Below are 23,830 nucleotides of genomic sequence, written 5' to 3'. Positions count from 1 at the left end.
TACCGTGTCCAGAGGGTGGTTCTCTGTGAGTGTACCGTGTCCAGAGTGGATCCCTGGGAGCGCACCGTGTCCGGAGAGTGGCTCCTTGTGAGTGTACATTGTCCTGAGAGTAGATCACTGAGTGTACACTGCCCTGAGAATAGATACCTGTGACTGTGCATTGTCCAGAGAGTAGATAACTATGAGTGTACACTGTCCTGAAAGTAGATCCCTGTGAGTGTACACTGTCCAGAGAGTGGATCCCTGTGAGTGTACACTGTCCAGAGAGTGGATCCCTGTGAGTGTACACTGTCCAGAGAGTGGATCCCTGTGAGTGTACACTGTCCAGAAAACAGAATCCTGTGTGTACGGTCTATAGAACTGATCCCTGTGAGTGTACGATGTCTAGAGAGTGGATCCCTGAGTGAACATTGTCCTGAGAGTAGATCCCTGTGAGTGTACACTGTCGAGAGTGGATCCCTGTGAGTGTACACTGTCCAGAAAACAGATCCCTGTGTGTACACGGTCCATAGAATTGATCCCTGTGAGTGGACGCTGTCTAGAGAGTGGATCCCTGTGAGTGTACACTGTCCAGAGAGTAGATCCCTCTGAATGTACTCTGTCCAGGGAGTAGATCCCTGTGAATGTACACTGTCTGGAGAGTAGATCTCTGTGAGTGTACACTGTCCAGCGACTAGATCCCTGTGAGAGTAGACTGTGCAGAGTGGCTCTCTGAGTGTACCTTGCCAGAGAGTAGATCCCTGTGAGTGTACACTGTCCAGAGAGTGGATCCCTGTGAGTGTAAAGTGTCCAGAGAGTGGCTCCCTACGAATCCCCACAACAGCACTGATTTCAGCATCATCCCACCGCCTCCCTCAGAGAGACCCACGCAGTGCACCTGTGCACCACCACACGGACACACGCCCACCACATCAGAGCCTGGAGCCCTCTGCTGACCTGCACTAGGAAGGCGGTGAGGAAGCGCAGCACTTCATAGTTCTCCTCTGGCAGAGTCTGCAAAGCCTTCCGCAGGGACTCCATGCGGCTGCCCTCTTCAATGTCTGTGGAAAGAACGAGAGCCAAGATGAAGCAAAGCACAATCAGAAGGTGAGCAGCGATGGGAGAAGGGTGTCAATTAGCACCTCGCTTAGGACAAGTATCTAAACCATGGTTATAAAGGTATGTTACCCCTCAGCCAGGCTTCAACCCCAATAATCAATATATACATGTTCAAAAGGGACAACAAGATCACACGCGTGGATCAAACAAGAAACAGCCATCTACATATAGGGCTCCTCGGATCCTGAAAAGGGAACAATGTGCTTATTTTGCTGACTTTCAAACGACCTGAAAGGTGCATGACACAATGGAAGGGGTACGCTCCCAGGCAGCTAGAGTCCAGTCTGAAGACACTCTTTGGGTGGAATAACATGCTAGCCTCAACCCCAACTCTAAGCAAGTACTGAGTTGGTTCAGAGGACTCATCCATCAGTGGCTGCTGCTGGAGATTGATAGGTCAGTCCTCTGCGCTAGTAGACCTTATGTGCCCAACAGAGCCAGTGCTGCAGCTAATTCACAGCACCCAACACACTAAACCTGTATCTTATAAAAATAGACAAAAAGGCTATTAAAATGGTTCACTGAAGAGAAGTAATTTCATGTATCAGAGGATTTGAGCGTGGAACAAGTGATTCGACGTTTGAGTCTGCTGGTGGTACTTTTGGGTTTGAAAGCTCAAGTTCTGGGTCTTGTCCACACAGCCAGAGGATGAAACTGGCTCCCTTGTTGCAATAGAGAGATAAATCCGCAGAGTATTGTGAGAGGCTAGGTCATGACCACAGCGAGAGGACAGTGCCTGGGCCACCCATTTACTTTGAATGGACATCGCTTTGAAGACGTTTTCATTCTGAGAAAATAAATCTTTCTCATCTAATCTGAAAGCGGTGGTGGATAACTCAAAATACACCCCCACAAAAAATGTTTTGGTTAGCAGGACCTACTGGAAAGGGACCTTGAGAAAAATGTTCTGGGCCTACTGAAGCTGCACTGGGGGCGTCACCTTCGGTGCTCTTTCATGGCCATATTCAATGGAAACAACTCAACGAGGAGAAAAGAAATGCTTTAGTGGGTTGCTGAGGTCAGTGGTAAGGACAGCCTGGGAAAGCACCAGACGTATGTAGGGAGAGAAGACTTTGGAATTAACAGCAGGCAAGTCTTAGTATCAGGAAGGGAGGTTTTCAAAACCTTCGCTGGTGCAACAGGTTTAGAGTGATGTGATTGTTTTGAGTGATGGCAAGTCAAGGAATAAAGAGGAGACAGGGCGCTGGCATCACTCGTGCTCCAGACCCTGCTGCAATGTTATCATGTGGTACCACCAGGAATATAAGAAACACCACTGAACCCAGAAGATATTAAATCAGCCATGGCATAGAGGGAACACCGTCCTTAGAAGATTGAGGTGCTTCAGACAAATATATAATAGTCTCCCCTCTGAAGTATACACTTTTGCGTTCAGTGTCTCCAACACTGCTCCCAAGTAGTGTATGGATTGCAAAGGAGCTAATGATGAATGTTTCCTGACAGACATGCAAACTCCATCAAATAGAGACTGCCATCCGGAAATGGTGAGGAGCTTGATGTAAGGTTGAACGCTTTGATCAGCCAGCTGTCTAGATACAGGAAGACTGATATCTTCTCTTATAAAATATGGCACAAACGCCATGCACTTTGATAAAGTTATTGGTGCCAACTTAATGCTGAATGGAAGGACCTTGTGTTGGTAGTGATCGTTCCTTACAATGAGCCTCCAGAACTTCCAATATTTCTTTGAGGAAAGATTGTGGAAGAAAGTGTCCTGTAATTTTATGGTGCATAGCCAAGTCTTTTTTGGGTCTCTAAAGTGGGGTTATTGTGTAGTTTTGAGAAACAGGTGAGGTCTTCAGGTTGTAGGTTGACTTCTTTTAAGTACCCTTCAATATGTAGGATTCACAATGTTGCCTTCTTTGTCTGCTTCTTTGATTATTAGTTACTGATTTTGGTGAAGGTCATTAATTGCTCTCTTTTGTTCTTTGTTTAGATTAGATGGGTAAGGTATTTACTTTTATACACATATTTATTACACTCTTTGTCCAAATTATGTAATACCACAGTGTAAAATATGTCTGGTGAGTTTCCTGGAGGTAAGATGGGTGTTAATGTGGATTTCAGAATAAACTTCCTTTCTTACGTATGTGAGATATCAATTTCCAATTCAATAGCTTTTGCGGGCAAGCTTATCATGATTTCTGAAACGGATAAATATAATATTGGGAAGACAGGGTGTCTGGAATTTAGCCTAACATAAGTAATTAGTCTAAACTAATCACAAATGTTTTGCAATATAAACAAATAGTGTTGTCATACTCATCCCCCAGGATCACCATTGGGCAACTGAAAGCATTTCTTTAAAATAGGGAAAAAAGTCCTCTATGTTCTGAGGTGATTTCATGAAGAATATTAATTTTGTCAGGTATGTCAGTGTTCACACAAAACATAGATGTTCTGCAACATCTACATTTTATTAGCAATGGATGGATATGTTCATGTACATTTAGCACACTGCACTTTTGCATGAGTAAGATCAGATAGTAAGGAGGACGAGTATGAATTTGTCATAGTTTGCGGAGGTTTCACTTACAGTGTGTTGCACATTACACTAGGGTTAATTAATGTATTAGATAATCCACCAAATATGCATTTTGTTATTTTCAGCCTTGAGAAAGCCCCTGGCCACAAGCCGTTCAAGGGGTGAAATGCGTGTCAGCTGTATTTGATACATTATCAAACAAAAATTACAGCTGCGTTTGATCCATTACCAAGGAGAAATACAACAAATTATGACTCTGAAATTATAAAATTGTATCTGATCAATTCACTAAGGAGACCTACAGCAATTTATATTTATTACCAAGAAATATACGACAAAATACGATTTTGCAATAAAATTATAATAATAAAACAATAAACAAAAACAAGAATTGTGAAGTGAATAAATGGCTGTATTGGAGATTCCTTTACCATTGTCCTTTACCACTGTCTTGAGAAGCACATATCTTTTATGTAAATAAATTGATCTGTGAAATGAATTGCAGGAGATGGTAATGACATCTGTGCGAAACACAAAAGTTGCAATGCTATAACTATACGATTACAGACTGTGCCCAATGCCACCCTACACAAAGAACAAATTAAACTTGGAAAATACACAGTCACTATAGTTGAAATAAATTAGAAGGAAGAGTCAGCTTAACCCTCATAGGAGTGTTGTATATTTTCTCCATGACAAATCACTGAACAGTAATATTAAAGGTATTAAAGAGCGGTCCAGAAGAAGTCGGGCCTAAAACTATACAAAGGCCTGTAAATCCTATTTGTATCTTGTCACTTCTACTGACCATTCAAAGACAGAGGTCAAATGTCACACTGTCTTCTGAGAGGGTTTATGTGACAATCTTGCTGGATACTGGGGGAAGGGAAGAGTTTTTTTCTACCACACAACAACATTTAAATTAACTGTGCAAGTATTTCAGAATATATCAGAATTAGGAACAAATATGAAGCACATTTTTGTTAATTCTGAAGTGTGTTGGAAACAAATACTTTAATATGATCCAAACAAATAATTACACTAGGTGATGTCACTTTCCACACATTTTCGTCTGCACACTGTATAGTTTGATTAGCAAAATGTATGTCTGTGCAAGTTTAATGGTCATTAAAATTGAAAATGTGTTGTTTGTAATGGCAGCGCATGACCACACCATGCATACTCTACTCTATGCCACTCCACACCACTGCACTCTACTCTGCACCTCTCCACACCACTGCAGTCTGAGCCACTGCAGTCTACTCCACTTTGCACCATTCCACTCTATGCCACTGCACTCTACGCCTCTCTGCTCTACTCTATGCTAAAGCACACTATGCCAGTTTACTTTACATCACCTCATGATACGTCACTCCACTCTAGGCCACTCCAATCTACTCTGCACAACTCCACTCTACGCCACTGTGCAAAACTGCACTCTACGCCACTGCAGTCTATGCCAATACACCCTACCCAATGCACCTTACTCTGTAACACTCAACTCTACGCCAATTCACTGTATGTCACTCTAATTTACTCTGCACTCCTGCACTCTACACAACTTTGCTCTACATTGTGCCAATGCACTCGACCCTGCACCACTCCAAGCCACTGCACTCTAAAACCACTGCACTTTCTGCCAATGCACTCTACACAACTGCACTCTACAACACTCTATTTTGCAACTACTGCACTCTATGCCAATGCAGTCTACACCACTCTACTCTGCATCACTGCACCTTATGCCACTGCACCCTGCAAGGCTCCAGTCTATGTCACTGCATTCTATGCCAATCCACGCTGCACCACTGCACTCTGTCACTCAACACAAATGCACTCTATGCCACTTTACCCTGTGCAACTCCACTCTGCACTACTGCACTCTACTATGCACCACTTTAATCTATGCCACTGCAATCTACAATGCTGCATTGTACCCCACTGAATTCTATGCCGCTGCACCCTACAACACTATACTCTGCAACACTCTATGCCAATGCACTCTAAACCAATCCAGTCTACTCTGCTCCACCGCTCTCTACTCTACAGAACTCTACACTGCACCAGTGTACTCCATGTCACTGCGCTCTAGGCCCTTGCACTCACAACCACTCAATCAACGCCAATGCACTCTATGACACTATACTCTGCAATACTGTGCTCTACCCTACTCTACTCTGCACTACTGCATTGTGTACTAATGCACTCTGTCACTCTACTCTTCAGCACTCCAAACTAAGCCACTGCACTCAACGGCACTATATTCTACTTTGCAGCACTCTACACCACTGCACTCTGTGCCACTCTACTCTGCTCTACACCACTCCATTCTGCACTATTGTAGACACTCTAATTTAGGTCACTACATTCTACGACTGTGCACTATACGCTACTGAATTCTATGCCGTGCCACTCTACGCTACTATACTCTGCAACATTCCACGCCAATGAACTCTAAACCAGTCCACTCTACGCCACTCCAATACACCACACTCTGCCACTCCATTCTACTTTGCAACACTCTATGTCACTCTACTCTGCACTACTGCATTCTATACCAATGCACTCTACACCAAGGAACTCTATGCCAGTCCACTCTACGCCACTCCAATACACCACACTCTCTGCCACTCCTCTCTCTCCTTTACAACACTCTACTCCACTCTTCGCAATTACATCTTATGAGACCACACACCACTCTTGTCTATCCCACTAACGTTTAGCTAAAGCACATTGGCAAACCCAATAGCGCTTACATAGGCGAAACCCACTGGCTTTGCCAATGCTTGTTGTATTTGAGATTCTCACCCACTTGTTCACATGATGTGAAATGTCTCCTGTAACTGAGATAACAGAAGAGGGGAAAGTAAGATGTCACTGTTTTGCCTTCTTTAGAAGGTTTTCCTGTGGCTGTTAAAGGCTGATGACCGTCTTTACCTCTTGTCCGACGTCTTCATTGTTGATGCTGCATTTCAGGCCACTGAGAGGTTTTGAACGTCTGAGGAAATAGAGGAAAGCCAAAGGCTTTTAACTATGGTTTTTGTGCAATTTTCTTCCTACTTAACCTAAAGCTCATAGCATTTGCATCTCCGTCTTAATGTGATACATTTCTTCATCTACAAAAGAACCAGCCAGAGCACTTTCTAAAAAAAGAGAGATTTTGTGTCCTCTATTGAGCCTCTGGTTTGAAGCCTGAAAGACAGGGCAAGACCTTACTGGCCGTCCGAGGCAACAGCCATGAGCAACATCACTAATAATCTGATTGGAGACCATCATGCCTTCTTTTAAGAGCTTCAAGGAGTTCTCTTGTCTTTCGAGGTAAGAGCAGTCAATGGGGGCACCTGGTATCTGTCCAGCAGAGCAGTAGCAATGGAAGTTTTCATCCCCATTGCTGATGTGCCACAGACATTCCTCACCGCAGAGATGAATCTCTTGCTCTCCTTGTCAGGAGGACCAGCAGAAGAAAGTGTAGTTTCAAAGGTGCAGTTTGCAGCAGAGAAGTGACCAAGCCTGGAGGAGGGTCTGACTTGAGGGACTAATGAGTGCTTCTCCGGGAGTCTATATATTTTCTGAAGCAGAGATGGAGCAGACTTCACATGATCAGGGATGCTAACCTTATTGGTGTCTTTGATCAAGACTTCCAGGAAAAGTGCTGATGTCATCAATAGATGAAATTGTGATAAGAGACGAATCCTCTTGGAGAATATCTTGCACTAGACGATGAATATGAAGACGAGGAATACATTCTTGCTCTGGAAAAGCATCTTGAAGAGTGAAATCTATTACACTGATGATCTATCTCAATGCCTAGAGTGTGATCTGAAAAGAGAACCTGATCTCTCACAGAGTCTTGGATCTCCTTGGAGTACTTCCAAAAGCAGTTGTTGGTGGGACTACAAGGGGTGTCCGTGTGGCCAGAACAGGTGGAGAGTCAGATCTTGGGGACGAAGTACCCACTTTAGCCTAGGCTGTGAAGGAGATTGATGCCTCTGAAAAGGCAAATCTGGAACTTCTACCCGCAGCTTAGCAACAGTGTTGATGGACTATGCCCACGAGTACTCAAGAGTCTGAAATAGAAGGCAGACTTCTGGATTTCAGTTTGTCAATCCAATCAGCAGACCAGAGTAAAGAGGCTGATGATTCGGTATGCCATGATGTCAAGTGGTGCTTCGATGTTGTACACACCAACATCAAATTTCTTTGTAATTGACGCGGAAAGCCTTGATGGCAGCACAGCCATTAATGGTGAGCAAGTAAACTCTGCACCTTGCTTTGTTCTTAATGAATCTCGACGTCGAGCAGGAACAGCTCTGTTTTCCACAAAGGTATCTCCTCTTGGACTTCCCTCTTGAGGGGTTCTCAGAGATGGAAATAAAAGCTCTAGAAGAATGATCTCGTTCTCTATGCTCGTATAACCGTCCAGATCACTGAGAGAGGGATTGCTGGCTTCTTCACTCTTCCTCCTGAAGAACTTAAACTGGATTTTTTCCCTGACCTTCAAGATGTGCCTTACAACTTCCAGAGCTGCTGGTATTTGCCAGGAAGATGGGTCTCAGAAAGGGACATGTGGGATCATGAGGACCTGACTGAGACTTTTTTCTGCCAAATGAAGTGCCCTTTTATGTACCTGACCGAAAAGCTGTAGTATGAGAGGTGTGCTAGCCCCCTCTACGTCAGGAGCAGCATGGCCGGTGCTCTCCAACTACCCTTGGAATAACCCTCCAGTACTGCGAAAGGCTAAACCAAGGCCATTGCCTCTACAGCAGAAAGACGAGCTCCACTGGTACTGGATAGAAATTATGGAGGTAATTCTGGTAGCAACCATAAGTGGGAAGGGTGGCAAAAGTAAACTTTAATGCATTATTTTAAACAGGTCGAGCCACATTAGTTGGAGACTAGTGTCTGCCCGCTTTAACCTCCTGCAGAAGATCAGGGGTCTATTTGTTGCCTGTGAAGTTTTATTATGGATGTGGGTGCATTTGGCACACATCAGGTTGTTTCAGTCTACTTTCCGGGCAATGGGTAGACCTGCCTCTGATCTGTCTGGATTAAGGGCCAGATTTAGATCCTGGTGGAGGGAATCCTCAGTCACAAACATGACAGATATCCTGTCCGCCTTATTGCAATCTCCATAGGACATCATAGAATCGTATTAAGACGGACAAGATATTCGTCACATTTGTGGCGGAGTATTGCCCTCCGCCAAGATAAGATCGAAATCAGCCCCATAGTGTGTAATTGTACAGTTATAGCATCACGTATGTGTATCGCATAGATGCCATTACCACCTCCTGCAATTAATTACACAAATCAGGGCCTTAGTCATCTATCCTGTTCACCCACAGCTCTTTCTCCTCACCTTAAAGCTTTGGTGTATCATGGCGATCTACAGTTATTTTTTCCTCTTTACTGATCAAGAGGCTATACAACCCTTTATTTGTACACTCAGTGATTGGTGAATTCACAGTTATGAAAGGAGTGCCGGCACCGCCGCAGCCCAGGAGAGTGGATCGCCGGTGCGAGGTAGAGAGGAGCGGAGCGCGGGGTCTCTTCTTTTCCAATCCCCGCAGGCCCTGAGAACTTGGAGCTTTGCCAAAGACAGAGGGAGTCTCGGAGCGGCCCGCAGTGAAGACCAGCGGCACCGCGTGCTCGTGGGTAGCCCGCCCCCTTTCGGGGCATTACGGGGGAGAGTCACCCCAATTCCTTGCTGAGCGTAAGCCCCTCTGTATTCTTTTGGGCAGAAGCCTCCTACGGCTGGCAGGACGGGGAGGAACACCTCGACTGAGGTCCCGTGCCTGCCCAGCCATCCAAGGATTACCGCATTGATTTAATTAGTAGTGCAGGAGCTCCAGTGTGGGCCAGGGTGGGTTTTCCCTCACCCTACATCGTTTGAAAGAAGCTCAGACGCGCTGTAACGTTCATTTGCAGGGTGACGGGTAGTAATTCCTGCCTTCCTAGCCATAGAAATTGTTGTCCTCATGCAGGAAACAGTTTGTAATTACATGCTGTGCTACCCAGGTTGGGAGGGGGGAAGGTTGGGACACATTTGGCCCAGTTGTTGTGCATTTACTGCGGTGCCTAGGATATAGGCCACAAAGGAGATGTTTTAGAGTACACATGTGTGTGTTATTGCCATACATGAGGAAGCATCCTATGCCTGTGGAAAGGCTTTCAAATATGTGCATTTATTACGGTGATGATGATGATCCGCCATTTTTGGGAATGTTTCTCCTGGATGTGCATTTATGATGATGTCTTGGCATTCATGATCATGTGTTCATTATGACATGCATTGTTGGTGATACTGACAACCTGACTACTGCTGGTGTGGCAGAATCCCAGTGATCTGTTTGCCTGATGACTGCTTATTCTTGCATAGTACTAGTAACCTGTGTGATGTTCCGACAACTGCTTGTGTAGCCGAGCATTACTGATTCATGTGGTGTTTGGTCTAATTATGTTTTATGCAATACAGTTTATTTTTATAAAACTTGTGGTGTATTTATTGTGTCACATGTGTTGTGTGTGTTGTGCAAGCACTATACACATTGCCTCTGGGATAAGGCTGACTGCTCGTGCCAAGCTTCCAGGGGGGTGGGCAGGGGTTATTTTGGGTGTGTAACTCCGTCGCTCTGACTAGAGTGGTGGGTTCTGCCTGGCTTCTGTACCTTCAAGTCTTTTTTTCAGAATAAGGCAATACAGAACAGAAAGCCATGTTGTGCTTGGGAGGTGAGGGGGGTAGACAAAGGCTGCAGCTACTGTGGTATCAGCCCAAGCGTAACTGGTGCTGCACTTCTGGCAAAAATACAAGGATGTTCATTCCATCACCCTGTACATGTCTGCGTTATTTGTGCCGTTTTACTGGCAATCAAGGGCTTGACCAAGCCTTTAATCTTTTGTGTGGTTTTCTTTTGTCTACTTTCGAATGTTCATGGCCAGTTAAGTAACTGACCAATGATGCGGAAAGACTGTTCACCCAATCAATTGTGCTGAGATTAACAACCAAGTTCAGAACGCGTAGATCTTGGAGTTGTTACTGAATACATCTGAACCCACTGGGGGAAAAAACAATCTAAGGGTGGAGTCAGTGCCCACGTGCAGTGTGGACTAAAGTAGGAGTCGTACAGTATCACATGACTTAAAGCTTCTTCAAAGACAAATAACTTGTAATGTCGAAGCCCAACATTTATTGGTTAATAGATGTGGAAATATACTAGTTTCACTGTTTTTTGACAAAACCCAAAATTAGTTAAAAAAATACATATGGATAAAAAGACGGTAATGACAAAAAAATAAATACCGTAAAGCCGGGAGCTCTATTTATAACATATTGATGGAGACAAAAGAAAACACATGATATCAGTTCCAAAATCAATAGGAAAAATAATTTTCGATTCCTTTGGGTGGGTACCACTGAGATCAGGTACTAAAGAGAGACTACAAGCTCAAGGAAGGGAAACCTTTCAACTAGGGCCCCAAATATTGTTGAGAGGTCTGAAGGGAAACACTTGCTCTATTTGGAAACATAAAATCATTGCTGTAGCGCTTCAGGGAGTGGAGGGGAGTATGCTTATTGTTGTAATCCAAACTATATCAATGTTAAAACACTAATAAAATGATTGAAACTAAAAACTTATTTCACTGCCCGTTATCACTCCTCTGCTTTGGTCTTTGGCCCATTTGCACCGTGTCCTTCCTCTCACTCCTTCGGGCCTTCCTACAGCCCTGAACAGCTTTTTGGCACGCTGTGGTGTGTACGGTGTTACCCTACAGGGCAAGCAGCCCCTCAGATTTCCAGTTTTTCACACGAGGCCCTCCTGCCATCATCAGAGTACTCAGCACTCAAACCCACATGCTTCTTAGATGGATCACGCTCCCTGTTCTGCAGCGTACGCCTCCGCCAGAGATCGCTCAGCCCTCTAGGCTCCTACTACTACTTCACTTTGAAGCATCAGAGAACTTCACAGTGCAACATGAAGGCATCAATACTAACAGTACTGCGTAAACAGCACAAGGTAGCTCTGCACTATCCAGAGAAGTGGTTGACACACCTGGTGCGCTCTGTGAATGTTTCCCTCTTCTGCTAAAACATCTCTGTTAACATGTAGCAGCTCCTGAGACGGGCTCTTAGTGCAAGAAAACTGTGGTTTTCTGCTATGGCAGGACACTCCCACTCACATGGCCGGACACACATTCACTTGGCTCACTTACTGTAAAACGAGACCACGTCATCAAAGAGACCGAAGGTGAGCAAGGGCTCAGGTAGTTCCCGCAGGAATGTCTTCAGGATGACTGCCGGGAGATGAACATCCTCATACTGTTCGAAATTCACAGGAACGCCTGGAGACGAGGAGACAGAAGAGAGAAGAGGGAAATAAGGAAGAGTTGGGGAGGAACTGAGGAGCAAGCATGATTAGAAAAGCCAGGCAGGAGACTGAGGACAAAGGCCAGGGAGAAGGATGAAGAGAGCAGGAAGCGACTGAGGAGAGGATAGCGGGAGGAAGCGGAGTAAAGCAGAAAGGGAAGAGAGTGAACAGGCGAGCCAGCAAGGAGGGACGCAATTGAGACGGCTAAATAGTTAGGCTAAGAAGAATGTGGCTAGGGAGGTGAGGGAGGAGGAGAGAGGTCACAGCCGAGGAAAGGATGGTGAAAGGACTGAGCAACAAGGCACATAACTGGAAGAACGCAGTTCAGTTGATGCTTAAGAAATACTCCTTTTAACCTACAACGGAGGAGGGTGTGACAAGGACACGTGAAGGAAGTAAAGTTACTCACCAGTACTTTAGTCCTACATCAGGGGACTCTTCATGTCATGAGCAATGAATGGTCATGCCCACAAGACCCCAGAGCATGTTATGAAAATATCTATTTTTATAACATTTAATTTAAAAAAATAAAAATAAACTTTTCAAGTCTACCTACATATCATATTGGTCTCAATTAATTCTTTTTTCCTGAAAAACAAACCCAATTTCTCAAACTACAGAGTCACTAGAAGCCAACTATTGATCAAAAACACATTATCGTAAAGCTTTTTAAAAAGTAAAATAAAGGACATAGGAGCAATGCATTTAACTAGGTGAAGGAAACTGGACTTCTTTTTGCAAATATCCCCTAACTTTTTGCCCCCATTTGAACTGCTAAATACTGGTTTTCGACTCTGGCAGTGCTCTGAGGCCTGCTAACCAGGTTCCAGTGCCAGTATTCTTTCCCCTAAAAACTAAATACTCAATTGTGTACAATTGGCACACACTTCAGCACCCCTATAAGTCCCTACTAAATGGTACCCGTTGTACCTAGGGCATGGGTACTAAAGAGGGTCTCATGCGGGCTGCAGCATATCTCCCAAAAAATTGCATGCAGGCTGCCATCGTAGGCTGCGTGACATGGTGCAAACCATGTGTGAAAACACAACATGGCACACTCACTGTGGGCCATGCCCAAGTCACTGCATATAATATATGTAAGTCACTCCTACAGCCCTAAGGCAGGATGCATTACATTACATGTGAGGACATTTCTGCATGAGCAGATGTGCCCCTGTGCTGTCTAGTTCAATTACTAGATGGTGCAAGTGAACAGGGAAACCACTGTAAGCATATGTACTGGGCACTGGTCATTACGCGTTCCCCAGCTACATGATGGTTTCACTGAAACCTATGGTGTTTGGTATCAAACACCTCTTCCTAATAAACCTGTATACTGATGCCAATATTGTATATATTATTACATCCACCCAGAGGGCACCTTAGAGGTGCCCCCTGAAACCTACTAGTCTTTCAGCATGATGGCTGGCTGGTAACAACCATCTTGTTACCACAGACAAGTGTACAACCCCCTGGAGGGGAGAGACTGCGTTCTCAGAGGCCAGAAACAATGGCTGCCCCAGAGAAGGTGTTATCACATTGCCATCATCTTCAAGGACACCATCCAATACATCGCCACAACTACGAACCCAGACTTCCAGCTACAAACCTATGCCAAGACAACGTTAGGAGGCACCCTTGTATACAGAGTCCTGGGACCTCGGCCGGCCTTCTGCCCTGCCATCCCCAACACCTTTGCCTCCAGCCATAGACTCCAACCACTAAATCCTACTTGGCGACCTCAATTTCCACAATGACGACCCCAACAAAGCCAATTCTACCACTCTCCTGGAGAACATGAATAACATCAGCCTCGCCCAACTGGTCACCAAGCCCACGCAGAAAGCCGGACAGAGTGACAGAGTCAAATTCAGTCACATCACAGAAATCACCTGGTCCGACCACACCATCATTTACTTCACCATCTCTGGCACACAGCACACAATCACCAAGCACCACAGCTCCAACCACCGCTGCTGGGTCATGGTAACAGAGACACAGTGGACTCAGGCCCTCGGCGCCTCCCAACCCAAGGCCTCATTAGACCTAGAACAGGCCATCCAAAATGTCTCCACCTGGATCACAGAATGCGCTGACAGAGTTGCCCTGCTGAAGCCAGCTAGAACCAACAAAACCCCAGGACAAGCCAGCTGGAACACCCCAGAGCTCAGAACCTCCAGGTGCAGCTGCTACCAGCTCGCGAAATGATGGAGATCCATCAGGAACCCTTCTGACAGAGCTGCCCACAGAGCAGCCCTACCACCGGCAAATCAAGGAAGCGAAGAGAGCAGCCATCACAGCCTGCATCGATAAGGCAACCTGGCAGCCACAGACAACACAATCCACCCTTCTCAAGAACTCTGCAACATCCTCTCAGGCTACTTTCATAGCAGGATTGCCACCATCTACAACAACTTCGATCCTCAACCCACAGTCCTCCACCTCAGCACCACTCAATCCACTTCGGCCATCATGTCATCCATTCATTCCAGAGCACCCACCAACCCATGCCCCCACCACCTGTTCAACCTTGGAACCAAGCACATCAGCACAGAACTTACCAGCATGCTCAACACCTCCATTACCATGGCAGTCTTCTCGGACAAATGGAAACACGCAGAAATCAGACCCCTCCTAATAAACCATCCGCCGACCCCAGCAAACTCAAAAATTATAACCTGATCTTTCTGCTCCCCTACCCAGCCACAGTACTCGAGAAGGTCATCAACCAACAGCTCAGTGAACAAACCAACCTGCTTAACATCTCCCAGTCAGTATTCTGTGCCAACCACAGCACTGCGACCGCACTCATCGCAGTTGAGCCCCACTACCCTGCCAGCAGACCACGCATGCAACCTTAGCATCCGCAACAGCGAACTGACAATGAAGCGATAAATGAACATAGTTGTCTCCTCCTGCTTCCACATGCTACGCAGAATCTTCAGATGGATCCCAGTCAACACCGCAAAATCCTTCACCCATGCCCTTGTCGTCAGTCACCTAGACTACGGCAAAGCACTCTATGCCAGGATCTCCACCCAACTTCTCAAAAGACTACAAATCATACAGAACAAGGCAGGTAGACTTGTCCTGGTCCTCCCCAAACAGGCCCACATCATCCCCCCCACCTCAGAAACCTTCACTGGCTCCCCATCCAGAAGATATGCCAGTTTAAAATCCTCACACACACCTACTAAGCCCTAAACGATCAAGGACTGGCCTACATCAACCACCAACCCACCAGACATCTACGGTCCTCCTCACTAGCCCTCGCACACCCTCCCGAATCCATCACAGCCGTGGCCATTCCTTCTCCTACATCACCGCTAAGAACTGGAACAACTTGCGCCTCCACCTCTGAACAGCACCTTCCTTCGTGGACTTCAGAAAGAAACTCAAGACCTGACTTTTTAACTGAGACCTCACACCCCAGCGCCCACATACCCCCAGAGGTGATAGTGCTACGCTCTACAAATACTGACTGACTGATTGATCACCTCTATCAGAATGGCTAGTAAATCAACATATCTGGGCAGGAGGCTTTAAAGCCTCTGCTGCCCTTTGTTTTGTGGCCCTAGCTTCTCCCAGACCTGGGGATTGCCACCCCCTGCCCTGAGGCCCATTTTGCACCAGGGCAGGTGGGAAATTAGCTATGCAGTAGGTGTGTTGCACCTCCAGGCTAGTCACTCCCCTAAAGTGGGTAGCCTCAAGCGCTCAACGGAGGAAAGGATCCATTATCTTTTTGGTGGAACTAGGAACTCTGAGTCAGGGAAATGTCCATTCTCCACATGAAGTGGGTGTAGTCACTCCAGGGGTAAGTAGCCCATTGGCTACTACCCTACACTCCCCTTAATGCCCCTAAATTCAGTATTTAGGGGAACTCAGAGTCGACTGACTAAAGAAGAAGGACAAAGAAGAGCCATTTACAGCGCAAGAACTGTGGACTAGCTGTGGACTTTGGCATCACACACTGCTTACCAGCTCCTGTCCCGAAAAGTGCAAAGACCCAGCTTGTCATCCTCCAAAAACCTCGGAGGCCTGTCAGCACTTCACCAACCAGCCAGCCAGCATCTCCCTTGGAGCGGTGGAAGCACTTAACTGCATTAGCAGGCACCAAGGGCAACGGGCGGTTCCTCGTTTTGCTGCCCATCGGGTCCACTGAGGGAGCTACTCATCAGGAAGAGGATTCCAAGTGCCCAGGAGTACAGCCCCATTGACCCCTCCAGTTTTAGAGACGATAAGCCTGCCCAAAGCCTCCCTGCACCAATACCTAGGGTATTACCAGCAGCTGCAAGCACCAAGGCTTGTTTGTGTTCAACCGGAACACCGCCGCTGCCAAACCTTACGTGCACGCCAAGGCACTTCGGGAGATGGCAGCTGCACACCAGAAGTTGTCTTGCTGTGTTTCTTTCCCCTCTTCTGCAGGTACTGTGTGAGCCTCAAACTTGCCAACCCACCAGACAAAACACCAATGCACCTGAGCCCTCCAGTCCGAGTCCACTGAGACGGACAATGTCCTCTGTGGTCCTGAGACCCCCAAGAGCCGAGCCTCACTTTGGGTTCTGTTGACTTGACCCCCAGTCCGACTTGCAGCCTCTTTCCTACAGGTACTTTTCCCACTGACTTCAATGTGTAGCGTCTGAGGCTACCACAGCTGGACGCACCTCTGCACCCGGGCAGGTAAGCCCGAACAGTTGGTGCTTCCTTGGACCTTGGCCCCTACTTACTTTAAGTCCAGAAGAACTGTCCTGTAATTGTCTCTGCACCTTTAAGAGAGCATTTGCAGGCATTCCAGACCAATGGTATGGGATGAATGGTAGAGACAGAAAAGCCTAAACAGAAGGTGTTTGCATCAGAGTTTTGACCCAAGAATATAGCGATTGATATTGAAATGTTTATCACAGGGAAGAAAGGTGAGAACCTTCTTAAAGGTTTTCAAATGAAAGAAGCACAGTGAAACCACTTATATGTGAGGCTTAAGTGATAGAGCGCCCAGAGATGGAGAAGGACAGTGGCCCAAAGAGTGGGACACAACGCTGCTGACCTTACAGTGGGGAGGAGGCGGGGGGGCTACCCAGGACTTCTACACCCATGTTGTCAGCATTAAGATTCAGGCATTGTCCTTCATCACACAGCCGCTTCCAACTCACAAGTCAAAAGTTGGAATGTTCCTGATGGAAACAATGATTGGCAGAGCCTTACAGTAAGAGGTAGGTGGTGGCAGAAAGAGATGCAGTTTAAGGTAGACTCTGCTTCATGTCCCAGGGTGGTCTAGCATCTTGTAAGGCACAGGTGTCAAATGTTAAGGAGAGTTCCACAGGCCCTGCCCATCGCCCCTTAAAGTGGTCTTGGTTAGGCTAATTGATATTGCCTAAATGACCCCTCTAGTGTTGCCTCTATGCTCCTGGCCCGACCAGGGCATGAGTCTCGGTATATTTATGATGCATTACAGAATACAGGCTGCAGAACCTTTAGTATTTGTTGATTGCCAAGGAAAAATGGTAAAGTGAGTTGGAAAGAATGCATAGGTTCAGGTAGTGTGGGTGCTCTAGATGTCAGGAAAGGCAGTGATGGTGCACCAGGTGTTGCAGAGGCATGGGGCACAGGTGCCACAGGGGCACATGGCGTGGGCGCTGCAAGGTCTGAGTGATGCCAGTGAACATTGGGCGTGATGCCAGTGAAAAGGGGCTCCACCAAGAGATGTCAAAGGGAACACCTGACTGTGGGCTGGGGCTGGAGAGGAATTTACCTCAAAGATCTGCTTTTTCTGTAAGTGCTGGTGCAGATCAGTGTATTTTGCCAAACAGGTTGCACGGGTGGAATGGGAATCTGTTTCTAATGCAGTGCCTACCGGAAGGGCAGATGGGATACGTACTGCAAAATGCACTTCTTTTACTCACCCAGGTTGTACTTGTGCTGCACTTCTTTAACAATCTGTGTATTTGCAGATCTCCGAAAGATTCCTTCTGTTGAGAGGGCTGAGAGAGAAAAACATAGAACGGTTTACATTTGATGCAAATGACACAATTCACTTCACCTCTGTGATGCACACAAACCATAACTGTTTGTTTCATAAACCACACTCAAATCTAAAAAAAATATAGCAGATTTGATTGTCTTCTGCGTGTGACAAATGGAAAGGAAGGGACAAGGAGGGTCTTTTAGAACCATATTCCCCTTCTGCCAGTGGATTTAGGGTTAGCGGTGTTTAGAATCTGCCCCATCCCTTGTCTAACACAGCACTGCTGCCAGAAAAAGCTTCACTCAGATGTGTAAGACCATGAACAGGAGGGGAGAAAGGAACAGTGTGAGCCAATAACAATCAGACATTGAATCCGGTCTCTGTTGCAGACTTTGTTAATGGGGAGAACTCACATTTTCGAGGGTGGCGGGATGGGAAGAGCAGAAAGTTTAATTGGCAATGAGACCAGAGCCCTGTCCACTGACTCCCTTCACAAGTATACAACACTGGGCAGCAGGACAATTGCTTATGTAGGATAAATAGTAACTGCACGGCAGGAACATGTTCAATTCCCATCAGAAGAAGTCCAAGCTGAAAAACTTGTCTTTTTTTAGACAGTTGCTGTAACATTTAAAAACTGTGAATGCTGCCTGTGTTTCTGAGTCTTCCAAGTGCCAACTTTTCTCAGTTCATTGCGCAAGCAAGTTTCAGTTACATGCCACACAAGCTTTGAAGCCAAGCTACAGGAGTTGTGACACAATATATACCAGCGAGCAAGGCTGGGGTTGTGGGTTGTAAGGTAAGGAGATCAAGGGCTTCCTTACTGTATTCTCCTGGAATGCCTTTTGACTTGCTTGCTCCTCCACGGTTTCCATCCTGCCCCAGTGGCCAAGACAGTTTTCACAGAAGTAGACTGTATGTGTGACCATTAATCAACCATAAAAAATGCACACTGCCTCTTGGATAAACGAACAATTGTCTATGGTGAAGATGTCACAGTAATACTGCCTACAAAAACATGAGGAGTAAATCACATTGCTGCATCACAAGTATTTCACTTTTGAAAATGCGCAGATGCTCATGTTGATCTACTGGATAGTACTGGAACAGAAGTACAAGTTACTTACCTTTGGTAACGAAATATCTGGTAGAGACAGATTCTAGTTGGAGATTCCCTACATTACAATTTCACCCAGGCGTCAGACTGGATCCGGAGATTTTTCTTCGAGCAATACCCTTGCGCCTCGGTAGGTGGCGTCACCTACTGACGCGCAAGGATATTACTCAAAGAAAAATCTCCGGATCCAGTCTGACGCCTGGGAGAAATTCTAAGGTAAGGAATCTGAAACCAGAAGTCTCTATCAGATAGAGGTACTTCATTAAACTGACAGATACAAAAAACACAAGATAAAAATGCCTGGGAATGGTGGCATACAAAGATCTCCTGCCTGTACTGAGACCAACAAAGCGACAAACAAATGATTCAAATCAAACATCATGGTTCTTGCTATCACAGTATGTAAAGCCTCTGAGAGATAACAGCAAGGCCCTGCTTCAAATACTGGAAGAATATCTTCTCATTTAAGTACAACCCCGTCACAATAATGCACAGCTCTCCTTTAAGGACGTCTGCATTGTAGGGAAACGCAGTTCACTACTAAGTCAAGTACAGAGACCACTACCCCTTTGAAAAGGTCAGCTACTGCTGCCTGAAAGCTAGGAAGTATTGTTTATTTCACATGCTGCAGGAACTTGTGGAGACACTTTGGTTCTACCCATTTGAAGGTGTCGCTGACGAAGATGCCAGATATAAATATTTTCAGGGCAAAGGAAGGAGCAAACAATTTAAACTTAAATGTAAAGGCCCGCAGGGTGCCTGGATTTCAGCTTACGGACTCGCCCTCATGAATTTAGGACCGTGATGAAGAAGAGTAGAAGCATCACTGCTTTGACTGCTTGTTGTACTATCCGATTTCTTTTAAGGATGATGTAGCAGCTTCCAGAATAGAATGGCATCAGATTGTGTTGCAGTGGTAGAAGTCACCTAGAATTCAGTCCTGTTCTTTTATTCAGATGTTCTCTTTTGAGAGAGGTTTATAACGAATTGAAGGAATTTGAGAAGTTTCAGTATCAGCCAGCTGTCAAGTCTTTTTTCCTCCTTTCCAGACTTGTGGTTATTCCTGGGTGGTGGAACCACCCATATCTCAGAGATATCTTACGGTACACGTCCTTGGAGAAAAATATTTCATTTTGCAAAAACACTTAGATATGTCAAAGGGTGTGGCTCCCTGAGTGAAGGTTGAAAGACCTGCAAGTGGGAGACCAACCTGGTAGCTAAAGGCTCTTCTGGCAACGGTGCACTTCCTAGTACAGGGACTCTCGTTCCAATGTTAGAGCAGCATCTATCGAGGATAGAAACCACTGTCACATTCAGCATTGGTTCTCTTCCTTTGGCTAGCACGTGGACCAGTGTTCTTCAGAAGAACTTTAGTGCTATGCCACTAGGAAAAAAGCACGTCTCAAACAAAGGAGGGATTTAAGACATTTGAGACAAAATATGTGAGGGATAGATGTAGAGGTTTGAAACTATTCACTAAAGGCATGGCAGATGGATGAAATTAAAAACTCATTAAAAATGTGCTCTTTGTTAAAGTTACAATGATACCACACCTTGGAAATAAATCCCAAAAAACAGTCCAGTTTAACTGCTTTGTCAAAAACAACAGGAGCTATCATATCTAAGTTAGTGATGGTAAGTGGGAACTATGGGGCAACAGTAAATGAAGAGACGTGGGCAGTGTTTGGACCATGGGGAAAGACAGCCATAGAGGGCAGTCAAAACACTTGAAAAACCAAAGCATTTTTTTTTTTTTTTTTTTTTTACAAAAAATATGATCCAGCCAGAATCAACAGCAATCTAGGAAGGAGGGAGCACAGCGCGGCAGCTGCTGGAATTGACTTCACCAAGCATAGACACAAAGATTTATTCTCTGTTCAGAAATCAAGTATCTCAGCTTAACCCAGTTTTGGCTCAGAATGGGAGACAGACGTCTGGCTTCCTTCCTTCCTTCCACTATGCACAAGGAGTTGTTCTAGGGCCCAGACAAAGCTAACTGACTGCTTCAAACCTAAGGAACGCCAGAGCCGGGCGCGAGACACCTACGGAGGATGGTGAGATAGATGCAATTCCAGGCCCTATACTGTGCTTTGAATCTTCTCCTGATTCCAAGACAGACATTTGTGTCAATACTGTTTTCCCAGGATCTTTGCTAGAATTTGTCTGCTATAGGAATTCAGCTTCCTGTGCATATATCTTTATGTGATTTCATGGAAGTGGTAACTTTGCTTTTCCTAAACTGATGATACCATATCGATGTCACTGCGCTACTTATTTCTTAAGTGACGCCGGTTTTATTGTGTCACAGGAGAGCCTTCTCTATAGCTGTTTGCGCTTCATGAGAAGGGAGTCTACTGTCAGTCAGTGTACAGTGAGCACTTTTTGAGGTTTGTATTTTGCACTACAGTTCGATATTCTGCAAACGTGATTCTCTCGCACGTCCCTGCAGCATTGTATTTAGTAGTACTGCCCGACCTTGTACCGACCTTGTCTCTCAGCTCGCTGCACAGCACCCTATGAGATAACTGGTCCGGTAGTTCTCCAAATGTGATGCTGACAGATGGTGCTGACACTACTGCATACGATTCTGCTGAATGGAGCGTAGGACTGTCCATATGATAAAGGCAAGGAAGCCTGCTTGGGGGAACTGACTGGACCTTTTAGAAGACGGAGTAGAAGTAAGAATCGTGTGCTGCGGACTCGGAACCATGCTGCCATCACAGTTACTCACAACACAGCCTGGTCTGACAGAGGGGAAGCCACTGCCATTTACAGCTGAGCTACATGGTTCTTCATTGGTACCAAGGGGCATATCAAGTGCAGAACAAACCCAGAAACGCATGGAGCACCCCCTTCCCAGTGGGCTTCCACGGCTGTCAAGCTCACTTGGCAAACACGGCACAGGGGTGTGCACCGGTACCAGGGCGGTGCAGCAAGACTGTCGGGTTCACTTAGTGAACATGGACCAGAGCTGCCCATCTGTATCCAGCATTACAGCACTTCTTCCAATAGCTAGGCAGTGGACTTTCATCCCAACACCCTTACCTACAAGAAGTACTGAGCACAACTCTTGTCCCTGGGTGGTCACTACTGCCCAAAGGAGCTCATGAGAGTTTGGTACCCACCGTGCTCCTGCAGGAAGGCAATAGTTTCCCTGACAACCAGTGGCACCTTCTCCTTATTAGCGCTCTTCTCTCTGAGCCTGTGGGTATAGAAGGGAAGTTATATTTAGCACAGGGCTGCAGTAAAGTGGAATAGTGCAGGGGGAAAGCCTGTGGGGTACAGGGATAGGAAGAGTTGCAGGGTAACAACAAAAATGAAACATGACAGTATGAGGATTTAGAGAGCGTAGAATGGGGCAAAGCGAATGCTCCGAAAGGACAGAGCAAGGGCAGCTGGAATAAAACGGGTGAGAGAAGTAGAAGAGCGGGAGATGATAAAAGGGAGAGAAGGTGGAGGATAGGGGTGGAGTGCAAGGTAATACAGAGGCGAGAGAGCTTAAGAGGGCAGAAGTGCAGGGTGAAAGAGGACAAGAGGGGCAGGTGGAATGACAGTAGATGGTAGTGCCATCTCAGCAGGTTATAAAGAGAGTAGTGAGTAGAAGGGGGAGGCACAGAAGAAGTGCAAGGAAGAGAAGAAAAGAGTGGGAGAACAAAGGCATTTGAAGGGCAAAGGGAGGGCATAATGAAACTTGGCCAGAATTACTCACTGCTGCAGAGATACTCCGAATTGCTGATTTGGCAGAGGTGGTCGAGGTGGCGTGGGCTTCGGGGACACAGGTGGGGCCTTTAGCAACGATCGCAAATACTCATCGTACCTAGAGGGAGAGTAATCATTTAATGACCAAACAGAACCATCCCATCACAGGCTCCAAACAATGAAAGGCTCCCGGTGTAAGTCATGAGTGCAGTGCCAGCCTCTAAATGCCAACTTCAGTAGATAAAGCACTGCACAAAGACAACAGACATAGATTCAAATCCGATGTCCTCTATGGTTTATGCCAACATTTGCATCCTTTTACCATGGTAATTCCAATAGCACTGCCTCTCTCACTTTACTCCACCTCCCAGTTGTGCAGAGAACTCCTTCCCATCTTTACTGAAACTCTACATTATTCAAGAACATTCCATTATCAGGCCCTCTTTTCACACCTGTGCGTCCCTTGTATAATCATCTAGCGACCCCTACAATGCTGACTATGGTGGGTAAGGACACCTCAGTACAAATAATGTGTTCCGTAAACCATGCTGGACTTAATAGTTCTTGAGACCTACCGGACAACCAGATATAGGGCCTAACCGACAGCCAGATACGGGGCCTAACCGGGCAGCCAGATACGGGGCCTAACCGGGCAGCCAGATACGGGGCCTAACCGGGCAGCCAGATACGGGGCCTAACCGGGCAGCCAGATACGGGGCCTAACCGGACAGCCAGATACGGGGCCTAACCGGACAGCCAGATACGGGGCCTAACCGGACAGCCAGATACGGGGCCTAACCGGACAGCCAGATACGGGGCCTAACCGGACAGCCAGATACGGGGCCTAACCGGACAGCCAGATACGGGGCCTAACCGGACAGCCAGATACGGGGCCTAACCGGACAGCAAGATACGGGCCTAACCGACAGCCAGATACGGGGCCTAACCGGACAGCCAGATACGGGGCCTAACCAGACAGCCAGATACGGGGCCTAACCAGACAGCCAGATACGGGGCCTAACCAGACAGCCAGATACGGGGCCTAACCAGACAGCGGGGCCTAACCAGACAGCGGGGCCTAA

The 23,830-nt window shown here is 46.3% G+C and overlaps 1 protein-coding gene across 2 annotated transcripts in view; it reads right to left on the bottom strand.

Annotated features, from left to right (window-relative positions):
* ARHGAP1 (Rho GTPase activating protein 1) overlaps positions 1-23,830 on the bottom strand; it is a 159,048-nt gene that overhangs the window by 10,804 nt on the left and 124,414 nt on the right. For both annotated transcript variants that reach the window (XM_069221697.1, XM_069221698.1), the window contains exons 8-12: positions 22,759-22,866; positions 22,175-22,251; positions 17,871-17,948; positions 11,816-11,944; positions 937-1,040 (exon numbers count right to left, since the gene is read on the bottom strand). In XM_069221697.1, the coding sequence (XP_069077798.1) occupies positions 937-1,040; positions 11,816-11,944; positions 17,871-17,948; positions 22,175-22,251; positions 22,759-22,866 (496 nt within the window). The remainder of the gene's footprint in view (positions 1-936; positions 1,041-11,815; positions 11,945-17,870; positions 17,949-22,174; positions 22,252-22,758; positions 22,867-23,830) is intronic.

Source organism: Pleurodeles waltl, chromosome 3_1, assembly GCF_031143425.1.
Source record: "Pleurodeles waltl isolate 20211129_DDA chromosome 3_1, aPleWal1.hap1.20221129, whole genome shotgun sequence".
NCBI lineage: Eukaryota > Metazoa > Chordata > Amphibia > Caudata > Salamandridae > Pleurodeles > Pleurodeles waltl.
This window is presented reverse-complemented; position numbering and strand designations above follow the sequence as displayed.